The sequence below is a fragment of the Erinaceus europaeus genome, chromosome 7, assembly GCF_950295315.1.
Source record: "Erinaceus europaeus chromosome 7, mEriEur2.1, whole genome shotgun sequence".
Taxonomy (NCBI): domain Eukaryota; kingdom Metazoa; phylum Chordata; class Mammalia; order Eulipotyphla; family Erinaceidae; genus Erinaceus; species Erinaceus europaeus.
Window position 1 is genome coordinate 133,751,041 of NC_080168.1, and position 16,528 is coordinate 133,767,568.

Below are 16,528 nucleotides of genomic sequence, written 5' to 3' on the forward strand. Positions count from 1 at the left end.
CCATCGCTGACGCTGTGGTCTGTTTACATCATCATTGTTTTGCCTGAGACCTGCCCTGCCTGCAGGGCATTGGTTAATCCCACTGGTTAGAACCTTCGCAACAGCTGCTATGGAAGTTTTCCACCTTCAGCTCTTTTTTCCGCCCCCTCTCCTAGCCATTTCCTTTTCCGATTGGCCACTTCCAGTTTCTAAGATATAAAGGCGTTGTCTCTGATCAATAAAGGCATTGCATTGCATTCCTGCTCCACCACGAGTTCCTCGTCTCAATCTGGCTAAGCTAGCCCAGCAGGAGAATGCTGGGAAGGAGAGGCAAGGGTTGTGCCTAGCACCCCAGTCCACCACTGTCCTTACTAGAAGAGTGATGTTGGACATGCCAGCTAGTGAGCTGACTCTTCCCTTGTAAGATGGGGCTGTAACACACCATATCCAGTCCATTCTTCACCTTGTGTTCCCCCCACTGTCTTCGCTTCTTAATTTCTACCTCTGAGGGAGGTCATCAGGTCTTTGTTCTTCTCTTCTGGCTTTTCTCTCTCTGTATGATGCCTTTGAGGTCAGTCCAATATATAGCAAAGAAGATGACTTCATGGCTTTTAACAGCTGCATAGTATTCCACTGTGTATATGTGCCTAACCTTCTTAGAGAGTATTTTGTAGACCCCTACAAAATGGGAGATGAGACCTTGTGTCAACAACTATACTGCAAATCATTCCCCCACTCCCCAGTAAAGTGAAGGATAACAAAGATGGATTGGTAAAGTCCTTGAATTATGGAGAATTGACAGGAGGTGGGTTAAGATGTCAAGTGCCTGGGACGTGTTTGCTCCACTACAGAGCCGTCAGTTCCCAGGGAACCTGGAAATAAGAAAGAGGGAATCAAAGCAGGCTCATCCCCTAACTCCACTAGCCACCACCCCGGCTAGCTCTGCATCTTATACCCCCAGAAAACCCAGGCGAATGCAGCATGGGAGGGGGCCGGGTAGAAGGCGAGGAGATAAAAGCAAAGTTGGGTCTTCCTTGAAGTTACCTACTGGCCTTATTGAGGAAAAATCCCGCTAAGAGGCCTAGACTTGCTTTGGGCATAAGGTTTCCAGCTCCTTCCTAAATGGTGATGTAGATGCTCAGGGACTGGGCACCCAGCTGAGGCTGTGAGCCTACTGTGTGCTCTGGGAGGAGCTGGAGCCCCAGCTGAGTGTGAGCCTACTGTGTGCTCTGGGAGGAGCTGGAGCCCCAGCCACAGACTGCTGTGATGCCAGAGTAGATGCTCAGGAACAGGGTACCCAGCTGAGGCTGTGAGCCTACTGTGTGCTCTGGGAGGAGCTGGGGACCCAGCATAGGCTGTGAGCCTACTGTGTGCTCTGGGAGGAGCTGGAGACCCAGCACAGGTTGTGAGTCTGCTGTGTGCTCTGGGAGGAGCTGGGGACCCAGCACAGGCTGTGAGCCTACTGTGTGCTCTGGGAGGAGCTGGAGACCCAGCACAAGCTGTGAGTCTGCTGTGTGCTCTGGGAGGAGCTGGGGACCCAGCACAGGCTGTGAGCCTACTGTGTGCTCTGGGAGGAGCTGCGGACCCAGCACAGGCTGCTGTGGTGCCAGAGTAGGCCTCATTATAGCAAAGGTCAGACCCAGGCCTCTAGTTAATCCCTCTGTTTCCATTGTGTGTGCAGCTTCATCATACACAACAAAGACACCTTCTTCAACAATGCCACAAGAAGTAGAATTGTACATCACATTTTACAGAGAATAAAATATGAAGAAGGAAAAAACAAAATCGGTGAGTTGCATATTTTTATTCTAGGCTGCGCTTGCTATTCAGGAATCACAGACTTTCCCCCTTGAATCTATTGCTGTGGATGAAACGCTTAGCTTCTCCTGCCAGGGCCATCTGCACATGCAGAATCATCGGAGTAGCATTCCTGGGTGTTTAATAGCACTTTGCCTCATCTGAGCTTATGGAGAGCATGCCACACCTGGTTAAGCACACACATTACCAACTGCAAGGACCCAGGTTCAAGCCCCTGCTCTCTGCCTGCAGGGGGACCCTTCACAGTTGGTGAACAGGTATCGCAGGTGACTCTGTCTCTCTCTCTCTCTCTCTTTCTCTCTCTCTCTGTCTTCCTCTCCCCTCTCAATCTCTCTGTGTTAAAAAACTAAGAAAAAAGAGAAGAAACTAATATTATGGAAACATGCTCTTGGCTCAAAAACATTTATGGCACGGCTAGGTGGTGGTGCACCTGGTTGAACACATGTATTACAATGCGGAAGGACCTGGGTTCGAGCCCCCAGTCCGCACCTGCAGGGGAAAAGCTTTGCGTGTGGTGAAGCAGTGCAGCAGGTGTCTCTCTGTCTCCCTATCACCCCCTTCCCTCTTGATTTCTGGCTGTCTCTATTCAATAAATAAAAAGATTAAAAAGTATAAAAAACATTTATGGAATTCTCATTTTGTGCCATTATCTGTGGAATAGAAACTTATGCTCATGAGGTTTAATGCAGATAACAAAACAATAGAGGAAAGCAGTGAGCACCTTGCAGACTCAGAGTGGACGGGCCACAGAGATAGGCCACAGGGACGGTCAGGAGTTAGTCCCTCCTCCCCCACTCCTCTCCCATTCATCTGGCCTCCCCCAGTCCCCTCCCCATCCATCCCTCCTCCCCAGTCCCCTCCCCATCCATCCATCCTCCCCAGTCCCTTCCCCATCCATCCCTCCTCCCCAGTCCCCTCCCCATCCATCCCTCCTCCCCAGTCCCCTCCCCATCCATCCCTCCTCCCCAGTCATCACCCCATCCACCCATCCTCCCCAGTCCCCTCCCCATCCATCCTCCCCAGTCCCCTCCCCATCCATCCATCCATCCATCCTCCCCAGTCCCCTCCCCATCCATCCCTCCTCCCCAGTCCCCTCCCCATCCATCCCTCCTCCCCAGTCATCACCCCATCCACCCATCCTCCCCAGTCCCCTCCCCATCCATCCTCCCCAGTCCCCTCCCCATCCATCCATCCTCCCCAGTCCCCTCCCCATCCATCCATCCTCCCCAGTCCCCTCCCCATCCATCCCTCCTCTCCAGTCCCCTCCCCATCCATCCATCCATCCCTCCTCCCCAGTCATCTCCCCATCCATCCTCCCCAGTCCTCTCCCTATCCATCCATCCTCCCCAGTCCCCTCCCCATCCATCCCTCCTCTCCAGTCCCCTCCCCATCCATCCATCCATCCATCCATCCATCCATCCTCCCCAGTCCCCTCCCCATCCATCCATCCTCCCCAGTCCTCCCCATCCATCCCTCCTCTCCAGTCCCCTCCCCATCCATCCATCCTTCCCAGTCATCTCCCCATCCATCCATCCTCTCCAGTCCCCTCCCCATCCATCCATCCATCCTTCCCAGTCTCTCCCCATTCATCCTTCCTCGCATAATCACCTCCTCAACTGGGGAGACTAATGGTTTACAGTATGTACAGTTGCTGGTGCATGTGTAAAATTACTCCGTTTTCTGCCCATGCTCACACCCCAGCCTAGGACCCCTTTCCCATCATGCAATAGGACCTTCTCAGAGTCCTTTACTTCGATGCAATACATCAAACCCAATTCTGCTTTGTGTTTCCCCTTGTGTTTTTATTTTCAACTTCTGTCCATGATTGAGACTATCCCATATTCATCCTTCTGTTTCTGGCTGATCTCACTTAACATGATTTCTTTGAGCTTCATCCCAGATGGAATGAAGAAGATGAAGTCACTATTTTTAATATCTGAGTAGTATTCCATTGTGTACTGTTGGTATGCTTCTAAGATCCCTTCTATTTCAGGCGCCATTATGTTGGGCTGAGCTTCACGGGTGGGAGACAGAGATGACCAGAGACTCATGGATGAGTGGTAGTTCAGTCTTTATTCATGTGGAACGCAGCACAATCTAAGCTATCTCTAATCACAATCCTGTCCATATATATACTCGCCAAGTAGGGTGGAAACAGGATGTGACGTAGAGAGGGTGGTGTGAAAAGACAGTGGTGGAAATCAGGGTGTACTAGGAGAGGGGGCAGAGCAAAAAGACATCATGAGCCAGTGGGGATTAAACCAATGCCCTGCAGGCAGGGTGGTGCTTAGTTAACAGTGGTTATGTAAATAGAATACAGGGTTAAGCAGGAGGGATTAAACCAATGAAACAGAAGGGGTCTTAGAAGCAGAATTAGAAGCAGACCAACGGTGTACATAGACCACAACTCTCTCGGCCACACATTTGCTGTTGGACACCTGGGTTGCTTCCAGGTTTTAGCTATTAAAAATTGTTCTGCTATGAACACAATTATACACAGATCTTTTGGATGGGTGTGTTTGGTTCCTTAGGATGTATCCCCAGGAGAGGAATTGCAGAGTCACAGTGCAGGTCCCCTTCTAGCCTTCTGAGAGTCTCCAGACTGCTCTCCACAGGGGTTGGACCCATTGACATTCCCACCAGCAGTGCAGGAGGGTTCCTTTGTCCCCACAACCTCTCCAGCATTTGTTGCTACTATCTTTTCTGATGCATGACATTCTCACAGGAGTGAAATTGTATCTCATTGTTGCTTCTATTTGCCTTTCTCTGACAATCAGTACTTGGAGCATTTTTTCATATGTCTGTTGGTCTTTTGGATCTCTTCTGTGGTGAATATTCTGTTCATATCCTCTCCCTATTAAGGATCAGGTCATTTGTTTTTTGTTGTTATTGTTGCTGAGTTTGGTGAGCTCTTTATATATTTTGGTTTTAGCCTCTTGTCTGATGTATGGCAGATAACAATCTTCTCCCACTCTGTGGGATTTCTCTTTGTTTGGGTGGTGGCATCTTTTGCTGTGCAGAAACATTTTAATTTGATGTGGTCCCCTTGGCTTATTTTTGTTTTAGTCTTCTTTGTAATTGTATTTTTGAAGATGCCTTTATAATTTTAGATGGAAAATAGTTCAGCCAGTACTGTCCTCTAAGTGTTTGATAGTTTCTGTTCTAACAGCTAAACTATTCCATTTGGAACTTACTTTTGTGTTTGGTGAAATGTAATGGTTCAATTTCATTCTTCTGCACATTTTAACCCTATTTTCCCAACACTATTTGTTGAAGAAAGTTTCCTTTCTTCAGTTAACAGTCTGGGCCTTCTTGTCAAAAATTAGCTGCGTGTACATGTGGGGGCCATGGGATCTATCTTACCAGCCTTTATCATACTTTGTTCAGTTAAGATGGGCTCAGGTACATATTCAAAGACAAGTGAGGGGACAACATTATCATGTCAGCAGCTATTCTAGATTATTTCATAAAATGCAAATGAAAGAAGTGTCATTAATAACATCACTTTTATTATCTGCAGCACTCTTAACATACTACCACTTTTCAAATCTGCAACTGAGAGCGGTGGTCTGGATATAAGTTCTCTGGTTGTCAATACGTTGCTTATAAATCCTTATATCATGGCTGGGCACTGCAGCTGGGACATGGAGGGAGTGTGTGTTGAACTGACGTGACAATCTTACAAGCTTAATCAGTGTCTAGCCACCATTGTCTTTGCATAGACCGGTACCCGTGTTGAGTGAAGCCACACAACAAATCCTGTGCTTAACTTTTGTGCCTCACAGTGGACTGTTTACACAAGTAGGCAAGGGAGCAGAAATGCTGATGTTTAAGTGTTCCAAAGGAAGACAGATATTGTAACTTTGTTGACACCTTGACAAAAAGAAAAGAAATTCCATTTAAGAATCCAGATGCCTGGAAAATTGGTAATGATGAACTGAGAACATTTCTAATTAGAAATAAGCTGTCGAGTTAATTATGAACCCAGGATCAGACATTCTGCTGATAAGCATGTACTGAGACCACAAGGCTCTATGGAGCCAATGCCTCATTGTCACCTCTGGACTCATAAACAAAGAAACAGCATGTTAGGAGACTAATTTCTTGAAAGAGCTCATGTTTATCCGGCATTAGTTTCTTCAGGAGAGTCTGGTAGTAGCATCTTATAGGAACCGCCACTGACTAGCTAGCATAAAAGTCCTGATGTATAAATCATGATCTGTGGGTCATTTCAGTGGTGGGCTGTAAACTGCATGCCACTGGTATGTCTGTCTGCTTCACACTGGACTCACTACAACGACAAAAGCTCAACCTATTGACATCCATGTTCAAAATGGAGCAGTTAACAACTCAACAGGCATTTATGTGATAGTGCAGGTACACATGATAAATATTGAGATCAACTTGCATTTTCAAAATTGGTGCTCAGAGGAGAAATTGGGAAAGTGAAAGGATTTTAGCTGTTAACTACTTTCTTTTCTTGCTGGGACTTGGATAACTCGTGGTATAAATATCATCATCCAAGGCTCTTACTAGTCCCTATGAATTCTGTTTTCTTCTGATGTCTGGATATTGAAATGTATGATTGACAAGATGATACACAATTTTCCATAAAGACTTTGGAAACTCAAAACTGTCTATATAATCACATATCCAGTAATCACAGAGATGTTTCTTGAGAAATTCTTGTATAAGAGGCATACACATGAAGCCCTGTGGATATCTGTATCACTGCTCCTGAGGCATTTATTATGTGTTGGGCTGCGTCGCAGGGGAGAGAGAAGTGAGTGAAGCTAAGAGGGAACACAAATCTTTATTCAGCAGGCACCTCAGAGTTGGGAGATAGCACAGCAGTTCAGGCAGTGTGGAGCTAGCAAAATGTCTGCCTCCCGCTAAGCGCAGCAACCCTCCTCTGTGTCCAGTCACCAAAGTGAAGGGGCTAAGCGAGATAGGGGCAGAAGAAGAAGGGATTTTATGGGAGAAATTCCGGAAGTGACAAGTTGGGACATGATTGGCTAGGAACAAGGCATTCAGGGATAGGATTACAGCTCTCACAGAAATGGGAAGGGGGAGGAGTAAACAAGGCACTCCAGGAATATTGTATCAACTCTTGTGTGGAGTTGACAATACCCTGAGGGGACAACGTGGTGGATGTGACCTGCACAATTTCCCAACAATTATGAATGCTGAGCCTCATAAAAACTATACTAGTCTGTTACTAGAATTAAAATTACCTAAACATCAGGGGTCAGGCAGGCGGAGTCACACCGGTTGAGTGCAAACATTACTATGTACAAGGACCTGGGTTCAAATCCATACTCCCCACCAGCATGATGCTTCACAAGCACTGAAGCAGGTCTGCAGGTGTCTCCTTCCCTCCCTGTTCCCTCTCAATTTCTCTCTGTCCTTTCAAATAAAGCAGGGGGAAAGAGGTGGGGAGAATGGTCACTGGGAGTGATAACCCTACTAGTAATATTTTTTTTAAAAAAATCATTTCATAAAAATCATAAACACCAATTGACCTCCATCAATGTGAAAGTGGATGTGAAAACGTGAGAAGTGGCCCAGGTCATAGTTCACTTCCTGCTAGGCTTTGCTATGGCAGACAGCCAAGATGTAAAGCATGGAGGCCACTTGTGCAGCAGCCACTTGGGGATGCAGACTTCACGTGCTTTGAGGTGTGAGCTCTTTCGGGTAGTGACACAAGTCTTGATCTGGAAACGGACGCTGGAAGATGAGTACATTAAACTCCCACTTCTGGTCAAACTGGAGTTAGAGATAGAGAATTTCCTCTATCATGTGAAACAGTAAACACACACACACAGAAGAAGTGTGGTCTGGGGATGTGTGCAGTGTTAGTTTACACACAGGACCTGCATTCGAGAGGTCTCAGTTTCAGTCCTGACATCAGCAGATATGAGTGGTGCTCTAGTGAAAGAAATAAGAGAAGTGAAAAGACAAAGCAAGGAAGCAGGGAGTGCAGGACAGGACCAGGAAAGAAAAAGTACAGCTCTGAGCCTTGGACAACCAAGAGTATGGTTTCCTGAGAGAGAAGAAACAGGTGAAACAAGTCTGACTGTTGGGCCAACTTAGGGCCCTAAGAAAATTTCTAGGCAGAAGGGGAATCCGAAAGGGGAATCCAGGCCGAGTTTGGCAGCTTAGCTGAAAAGATGTGGCTTGGGGTCCAAGGAGACCAGGGCAGCTGGAATTCACACAACAGAAGGCCAGCTAGCAGAGCGCTGTAGATCTGCAGAGGCCTCTCCTGCAGGCTTGCTTAATGTCTCTGGAAACTCTCAGACCAGAGAAAGCAGGATCCAGAGGGATTTCCAGACTAGAATACCAGAGAATCTACAGAACAGTGAATGTACTGAGGGCTGTGTGACAGTGCTCAAGCACATGAAAACATTTCTCAGAGAAAGGAAACTGTTGATAGTCATAACACAAATAAATCTCAAGACACTTACACTGAGTGAAGAAATCAGACAAAAGAAGTTAAGTATCAAGTAACTATCCCATGACACACTTCTGAGAGGCTAGAAATGCAAAGTGATTGATGATGCTGAGAAGGCAGCGCTCATTCCAGAGACCGCCAGGTGAGAGTCACAAAGGGCGATTCCGTGGGGACACATCTCCGTCAGTGACGACTTCGTGGGCTGCATATAAATGAAACCCTAGAACAAGGAGACCTTCCCAAAGTCATGACATGACAGCACAGAGAATTTATTCATTTCTTTACAGAACACTGCTCAGCTCTGGTTTGCTAGGGCTTGAACCTGGAACTTCAGACCTCAGGCATGAAGCGCTCTTGCAGAATCACTGGGCTGTCTCCCCAGGCTTAATGCAGAGAATTTAAGTATGACCTTGTTGAGGCTTCTGTATGAAAAGAGCAAAGCTCCAAGTAGAAAACCATCTCATTTTTAATGTTTTATGTTCATATTTATTTATTATTGGATAGAGACAGAGAGAAATTGAAAGGGGAGGGGGAGATAGAGAGGGAGAGAGACACCTGCAGCCCTGTGTCTTCACTTATGAAGCTTTCTCTTCTCCCTGCAGGGGACCAGGGGCTTGAATCCTGGTCCTTGTGCACTGCAATTCAAACACTTAACCAGGTGCGCCACCACCTGGCCCTAGAAAATTGTTTTTGTCCTGATGTGATAAATCATTTAGTTTCTGAGCACATTTCTTTTCTGCCTCAAGCCCTATACCAGGCGGGCTTCCTTGTTCTGTTGTCCAGTCCTTGATCCCAAACTCCTAGCAGACAACAAAACTTTCTAAACTGTTGACAGCTGCAAGAGTGCCTTGAGTCACTTGTGAATACCCAAGTTGTTTTCTCCAAATCTCACACCTTTCCTTAGTCTTGAATGTCATCAGGGAATTTGGTGTTGATTTGAATCGGACTTTCCCTTTTCTTATTCTAGGTCTGAATCGTTTGCTTACCAATGGCTCCTATGAGGCTGCCTTTCCTCTGCACGAGGTAACTGCCCCTCCTCCTTCATGTCAATGTCTCACTCAGTCACCTTCTGGGAGAGAGCCATTAACTGAGCTTGTCAATAGGACATCTGTTCCAAGTGAGTTCGGTGTGGTCAGTGAGTAACTGCTGAGTGGTGGCTCTTCTCTACCCTCGACTTATTTCTATACATTCCTTTATGTAATTGTAAGAATATTTGAGTCCAGAATCACTCGACATGAATTCAGAGAAGTAGCTGAGGGGCTCCAAGTCGTGCAATTGAAGAGGCATTGGAAACCTGTCAGCCACAAGACCTGGAGGGATGTGCTCCTGATGCATACAGTCTCTTCCACAAATAAACTGATAGGAGGGGCCATCTAGAGATTCTCTGGCAAGCAAGGGTGGGAAGTGGATTTTCACAGTATTGTGTTTATCATTACTCATTCAAGATATATAAGCAATTTTTACCTATATCTCTTTAGATTTAAAAATTTTTTACTTGTTCCATGGCCTCTGTTAAATTAGGAGGGGTTCTGTGAACGTGACCTTCAACTCTTGTTTCACTGTGAAATGTTTGAGTTATGTAATTTAACACAAAATTCTCTTCACACATGGGTCTTGAGGGGCATAATCCTCATTATTACCGAGACTTTATTCTCCTTTTCTTGGCATTCAACCGCTGCTCCACATGGGTTGCTGTAGGACACAGAGAGTACAAAAGTAAATGCTGTCGCCTGAGCATTCTAGGTCCTCAGAAACTAGGCAGGTAGCGAGCTTTACAATAGTCTTCTACTAGGAAAAAAGGAAGAGAGAAGTAAAGAAAGAAAAGAAATCTTTGGAGAATATTCCAGTTGTTCACACATGGCAAGTCTTTATTTGGCTTAGAATGTTTTCTTCTCTTCATTTTAAGCACTGTAAGGAAGAGGAAAGGTGTGGAGCTAAAAAAAAAAAAAAAAAGAAAAAGAAAGAAAAAGTCAGATTTGTGAAGAAAACCAGACATGTCTCAGGCTATTTACAGATCACCACAAAACATTTCTGGAAAGACCCTTTTAATTTGCCAGAAATAAGCACTTGGCACAAAAGAGTTTTCCCGAAACACTCTCTCTCTCTCTCTCTCTCTCTCTCTCTCTCTCTCTCTATTTCTGAATTCTGAATCCTGAGCTGATTTCCACATCAAATGCCTTCTTGTAGGTTGATAGCAAGCATTGCCACCAAAAGGTTCCCCTGAGAACCACACTCTCCCCTCTCCAGCCTTCTGCAGCAAGGGAGAACAGTGTCTGAACAATGTCTGGGGGTAGCTAGTTACCTGTGGAGGTGAGTTGGTGGTGGAGCATCAGAGTGTCTGAGGGGATGTAGTTGTGATACCCTGCAGACCAGCCCCCAGCTCACTTCTCATTTGCCCCCCTGTCCTGTGAGGAAAGAAGTTGCAGATGTAACAATAACAACAGTAGTTAGTAAGTGCTCTCTTGGCATTTCACTTTCCAGTTAACTCGGTTACATTTATTTGCAGTCTTAATGATCCAGAATTAGTGATCTGCAGAAACTGGAAGGGCAGAGATGATTGCCCTTGTTTCAAATTTGACTATTCAGCCTTTTCTGGAAAAGTCAGCTCACCTCTAGCCATACAGTAAGATGGCCATTGAACAGACTGGAACCAGAGTTTCTGGACTCTCAGCCCTACTCACTTTCCTCTCCAAACAGACTGCTTGGCTCACTGTGAGAAATTCACTCATCCCCAGAAAATCTCCTCTCTGGTTGTGTAACTTGTATGGCCACTCACTGAACTCAGATCCTCCCCCGACACACACACACACACACACACACACACACACACACACACACACACACACACACACACACCCCTATGGTCTCCTCATTTACTTGCAGAAGCCTATTCACTAAGAATCACTAAAGTGACTTCCAGCTTTCACGTTCTAGAGTTTTCTTACAGTTAAGGGCCTGTGATAAGTTTCCAGTTCCGACCGTTTACTGAGTAGCTGTCTGACAGAAGGAAAGTGAGCTCACCATGCCTGAGCTTCACTCCAGGCAAGAAGATGTTTTCTTCAACCCACAGAACAGGCCTAATAGGCAGGCAGCTGGCCCAGATGAAGCAGGAGGCCAAGGCTCAGCATCTCCTCACTAAGAAAGCAGTGGACCTGGATTTGAATTTGGCTCAGACCTACCCAGTTCCAGCAGGCAGGCACCTTTTTACTACATGGTCTCGCCAACAAAGAAGCACCCAGAATAACATCAATAATGTTTTCCCTTCAGCGGGGACCCACTGCTCCCTTGCCCCCGCCACAGTGCCTGCCCCAGAGCCTGGCTGTGCTCCCCGCGCCACAGTGCCTGCCCCAGAACCTGGCTGTGCTCCCTGCATCTCCTCACAGCAACTTTGTTTTCTGTCGCAGGGAAGCTACAGGAGTAAGAACTCCATTAGGACCCACGGAGCGCAAAACCACCGCCATCTGCTCTATGAGTGCTGGGCCTCCTGGGGCGTGTGGTACAAGTACCAGCCTCTGGATCTTGTCAGGTGAGGGCTGCTTCTCCAGACTTGCAGTTGGATTCATCAGTCAGACCTCGGTGGAGGTGGAGGACAAAAGGATCGGTGAGAGAAACTCAGATCTCTCCAGCGTAAGCTTCCCGAGGGAGTAGTCATCCTGCCTTCCTGGCATTAGCAGAACTTCCCCTACCCCAGGCAGATGAGAAGAAATTAGGGGCCAGGCAGGGCCAGGTGGTGGCTCACCAGCAGAGCACACATGTTGCCATGTGCAAGGACCCAAGTTCAAGCCCCGGGTCCCTACCTACCAGGGGAAGGCTCACAAGTGGTGGAGCAGTGCTACAAGTATCTCTTTTTCTCCATCACTTCACTTCTTTATGTAAAAAAGGCTGTTGGGAGAAGAGCAGGGACGCTTCCACTGGAGTGGGTTGGATGCAGGATGCAGAACTCTGGTGGTGGGAACTGTGTGGGACTACACCCCTCTTAGCCCACAGTCTTGTTGATCGTTATTCAATCACTAATAAAATAATAATAGTGATGGCGATAAAAAGAGACAAATGGCTGTTGGGAACAGTGGAATTGTTCAGGCACCAAGCCCCAGTGATAACCCTGGTGGGCAAGGTCTAAGAAAGTAGGGAGCCATGTTGTGTCTGGGGTCAGCACACGGTGTGTTAGCCACCATGAGTGACGGGCCGCCTGTCTGTGGGGATGCAGCAGTGCTGAAGAAGAATGCACTCCAGCACTCCCTCTCACCTGCCTTCCTCAGAGGAAAGCTGCTGCTTCCTTGAGAAAGGCCCCGTGGGTCCTAAGAGCCTGGCACAGTCAGTCTGTCCATAGTCCAGTGTCACTCCAGACACTTGCCCTCCCAGAAGACTCTCAACATGCAGTCCAGATGCAGAACTCTGTCCATCTATCCACTCAGTAAATAAAAATGCCAGATGGCTAGCACTTGGCTGGTTGCTGAGGATACAGTGGCAGGAAAAATGGGCCTGCTTCTGACAAAAACAAGTGCGTGATTCCAACACTGGGCAGGAGCTATGAGAGGAGAGGAAACAACTCCCAAGAAGATCAAGTGAGCCCAGCAGCCACCTGAGTCAGGGAATACTTCTTTGTGGAGGTGGCTGTGGTGCTGACAGGACAGTGTCTCCAGTGGTGGGAACGGTGTGACTGGACCCCTTGTAAGAGGAGCCAGTTGGCACAGGGGGTGTGGCTGGAGCCATAAGAATACGAGGTAGCTGGTGAGTCTGGGTAGGTCTGGTCCTCGTGGGCTCTGCAGATCCTGTAAAACACCCTCGTCTTGGTTCTGAAAGATGTGGAGAATCACTTGAGCATTTTACCCAGCCAAGGGACATGGTCGCAGTCCTGCTCTGAAAAGATCACACTCTCTCCCCTGCTCAGGGATGATAGTGGGCTGGAAAGAACCAGAGGAGAAAGGGACCCCAAGGAGTGTGTGTGTGTGTGTGTGTGTGTTGGGGGGGGGGGTAACAGCCACCATCCAGGTCACCAGGAGAGAAGGAGGCAGTGGCTAGGGGTGCAGAGTGTGGCCAGGGTCTAAAGATCCTGCAGAGGGAGCCAAGTCGCAGGATTAGAACCGTTTAGAGGGGCCGGATGGGGGCGCACCTGGCTGAGCGCACATGTTACAGTGCTCAAGGACCTGGGTTCAAGCCTCCAGTCCCCACCTGTAGGGGGGAAGCTTCATAAGTGGTGAAGCAGGGCTGCAGATGTCTATCTTTCTCTTTGTCTCTCCCTGTGTCCTATCAAATAAAATAAAAAAAGGAGGTGGGTGTGGCTGCCAGGAGTGGTGGATTTGTAGTGCTGGGACCAAGTCCCGGTAATAACCCTGGTGGCAATTAAAAAAAAAAAAATCTTAAAGGATGTGGTCCCCTAGGTGCTCTACCAGTTCACTACCAGTTCAGAGTCCACTCAGCTCTTGCCTGTGTATTTCACCTGTCTCCCTGTGGGCAGCACAATCCCCACCACTCTCCCTGGGCTCAGCTTCACAGGGGCACCTGCCCAGACCTCTACTTTACATTTAAAGAATTCTCAAGGCGGTTGGGTGGTAGCACAGTGGGGTAAGTGCACGTAGCGCCTTTGAAGCACAAGGACTGCCTTAAGGATCCCGATTTGAGCCCCCGGCTCCCCACCTGCAGGGGAGTCACTTCACAGGTGGTGAAGCAGGTCTGCAGGTATCTGTCTTTCTCTCCCCCTCTCTGTCTTCCCCTCCCCTCTCCATTTCTCTCCGTTCCTATCCAACAATGACGACATCAACAACATTAATAACTGAAACAACAATAAAACATCAAGGGCAACAAAAGGGAAAATAAATAATAATAAAAAAGAAATTAAACTCTAAATTGGTTAATAAGTGGTAGAATAGAATGAGGACCAAACCACAGTAACAGGGAGGAATAAAAAGATAGTCAAAAAAATTCTCAGCAGTTCATGCTTAATCCTGATAATTACATCTCTTCTCCTTCCTACACCTTGTGAGTTCAACACTGCAAATATCGTGTGAAGCTGTGGAATATTGAAAAAGGCCTTAAGTATTTCAGGGTAGCTTTGGCTAACCGTTCACGTATCCATCATGATGCAGTGCAGTGGCCAGGCTGAGCTGGTGAGCTGCAGTGACGTGCCAGAGCCTCCTCCCTGAATGGCCGGGCTTTGTTCTGAGTTCTCCAGACACGTCTGTGCACAGTCCTGTGTTCTCACAGAGGATTCATAATATATAACAGAGAGCGCCAGTATCAAGAGCAATGGAAGCCCAGACTTGAGACTTGGTCACAGACTCCATTTCCTTGATGCGCTATGTCTGCATGTCTGTCAAGTCAGTACTGAGTGTCTCCCTCTAGACACCAGACTGTACTTGCAAGGTGGTTGTGTCTCTCACAGGCGCTACTTTGGAGAGAAGATTGGGCTCTACTTTGCCTGGCTGGGCTGGTACACCGGCATGCTGTTCCCCGCAGCCTTCATCGGGCTGTTTGTCTTCTTGTACGGAGTCATCACTCTGGATCACTGCCAAGTCAGGTGCGGGGCTCTGGGAGCCAGCCTCTGTGTGTGCTCAGCGCAGTGTCTCGGAGGGTGGGCTGGAGGGTGGGGTCTTCACAGAGCTCGTCCTCCTAGATACCTTCCCAGTCTCTCCTGAGGAATATCATAAAGGTTCCTTCAGCCAGGCCTCCCTCAGCTTCCCAGAGAGCAGGGGAAGCCACTGCACGTTCACACAACCAGTCACTTTCACCACTGACCAAAAGTGCCTCTCCTGGCTTTTCCATTTTTCTTTTCTCTCCTGCAAAAACTTCAAAGGAGTGCTAAATGGTGTTTTCATATTGTTTTTTAAATATTGTTTAGGAATTAATACTTGATATGGCAGAGATAAATTGAGAGGGGGAGAGGAGACAGAGAAGTATACAGAGAGGCCCCTGTGACACTGCTTTACAGCTCGTGAAGGTTCCCCCTGCAGATGAGGACTGGGGGCTTGAACCCGGGTCCTTGCACTTGGGAACTGTTTAGCCAGGTGCTCCACGGCCTGGCCCTGCTAACAGTGCTTTTAGCGATGGACTCGCTGTGTTTGCAGAGACCCTGGAAGACAGCCCCCACCACCACCATTACCGGGCTTCAGAATGACTGTAGCGCCACTGTTATCCTGACTCTCTCACCAGAATAGTCCATGAAGTATTCAGGGAGAATGGACTGGGCAGTCTTAAGTGACATGTCATTTAGGTGAAGCTGTTCTGAGAAGCAATCTCTAGAGTTTAACTTTTCCTAAGAATAGGGATGAAAGTCCCTTCAGGCATCTCACTGTTCCCCATACTAAGTGTGAAATCAGCTCAAGCCAGTGTGACGTTAGTGACTTCCGCATAGTGGGGGCATAAGGGCCAATGTCTCACTGCACACATTTCCCCAAGTTTAGCGTATGAAGGTGTAATGCAAAGAGTGGCCTCACAATGGGCTATGAGCTTATCAAAATGTACAGTCACTTGTGGACGTCAATGGCAGACCAGGTCAGCACACTTGTGAGGGAAGGAATGGAGCCTACCACAGCTTGTTGACCACCTCTGATGAAGTTGGAGATACCAGAAGAAAGCTCTGTGTCATCAAAGAAGCAGTGCTGCTCTGTTCTCTTTTCCAGTAAAGAAGTCTGCCAAGCTACAGACATAATCATGTGTCCTGTGTGCGATAAGTACTGTCCGTTCATGAGACTGTCTGACAGCTGCGTCTATGCCAAGGTAACACCAGAGGGACTGAATTTGCCCTACACTCCCTGGGGTGGCAGGCGTTCTCCTCTTTGTCAACAGTTTCTGGTCCTTGGTCCCTGTTTATGCTGTGGAAGGGATTTACCTCCACTGTTCTGTATTTGACAAAAAGCTTCTTCTAGTCACTTTTACTTAGTTTTTAGTAGTGACTTAAAAGTACTGATGAACAAGATTGTAAGATCACAGGGGTGCAATTCCACACAGTTCCTACCATTAGAGTTCTGTGTCCCACCCCCTCTGTTGGAAGCTCCCTATTCTTTATCCCTCTGGGAGGATGAACCAAAATTATTTTTGGAGTATAGAAGGTGGGAGGTCTGACTTCTGTAATTGCTTCTCCGATGGACATGGGTGTTGGCAGGTGGATCCACACCCCCAGCCTATTTGGGGCAGGGCTCTGGGGAGGCAGAGTTCCAGGACACATTGGTGAGGTTCTGATTATCACAGGAAGCTGCATGTTTGTTCATGTAAATGAAGTTTACATCTTGAGTCTGCACTACTCTACTTACCAGCCTGAGGACAAGTCATTTTTGCCTTTCT

General features: G+C 47.5%; 1 protein-coding gene across 6 annotated transcripts in view; it reads left to right on the forward strand.

Moving 5' to 3' along the window:
• The window catches only part of ANO4 (anoctamin 4), a 413,046-nt gene that overhangs the window by 331,414 nt on the left and 65,104 nt on the right, over nucleotides 1-16,528 (forward strand). For 5 of the 6 annotated variants that reach the window (XM_060195637.1, XM_060195638.1, XM_060195639.1 and 2 more), the window contains 5 exons: nucleotides 1,661-1,767; nucleotides 9,216-9,271; nucleotides 11,653-11,774; nucleotides 14,631-14,765; nucleotides 15,868-15,964. In XM_060195637.1, coding sequence (XP_060051620.1) covers nucleotides 1,661-1,767; nucleotides 9,216-9,271; nucleotides 11,653-11,774; nucleotides 14,631-14,765; nucleotides 15,868-15,964 — 517 coding nt within the window. The remainder of the gene's footprint in view (nucleotides 1-1,660; nucleotides 1,768-9,215; nucleotides 9,272-11,652; nucleotides 11,775-14,630; nucleotides 14,766-15,867; nucleotides 15,965-16,528) is intronic. The other variant, XM_060195640.1, reaches the window with a different exon arrangement.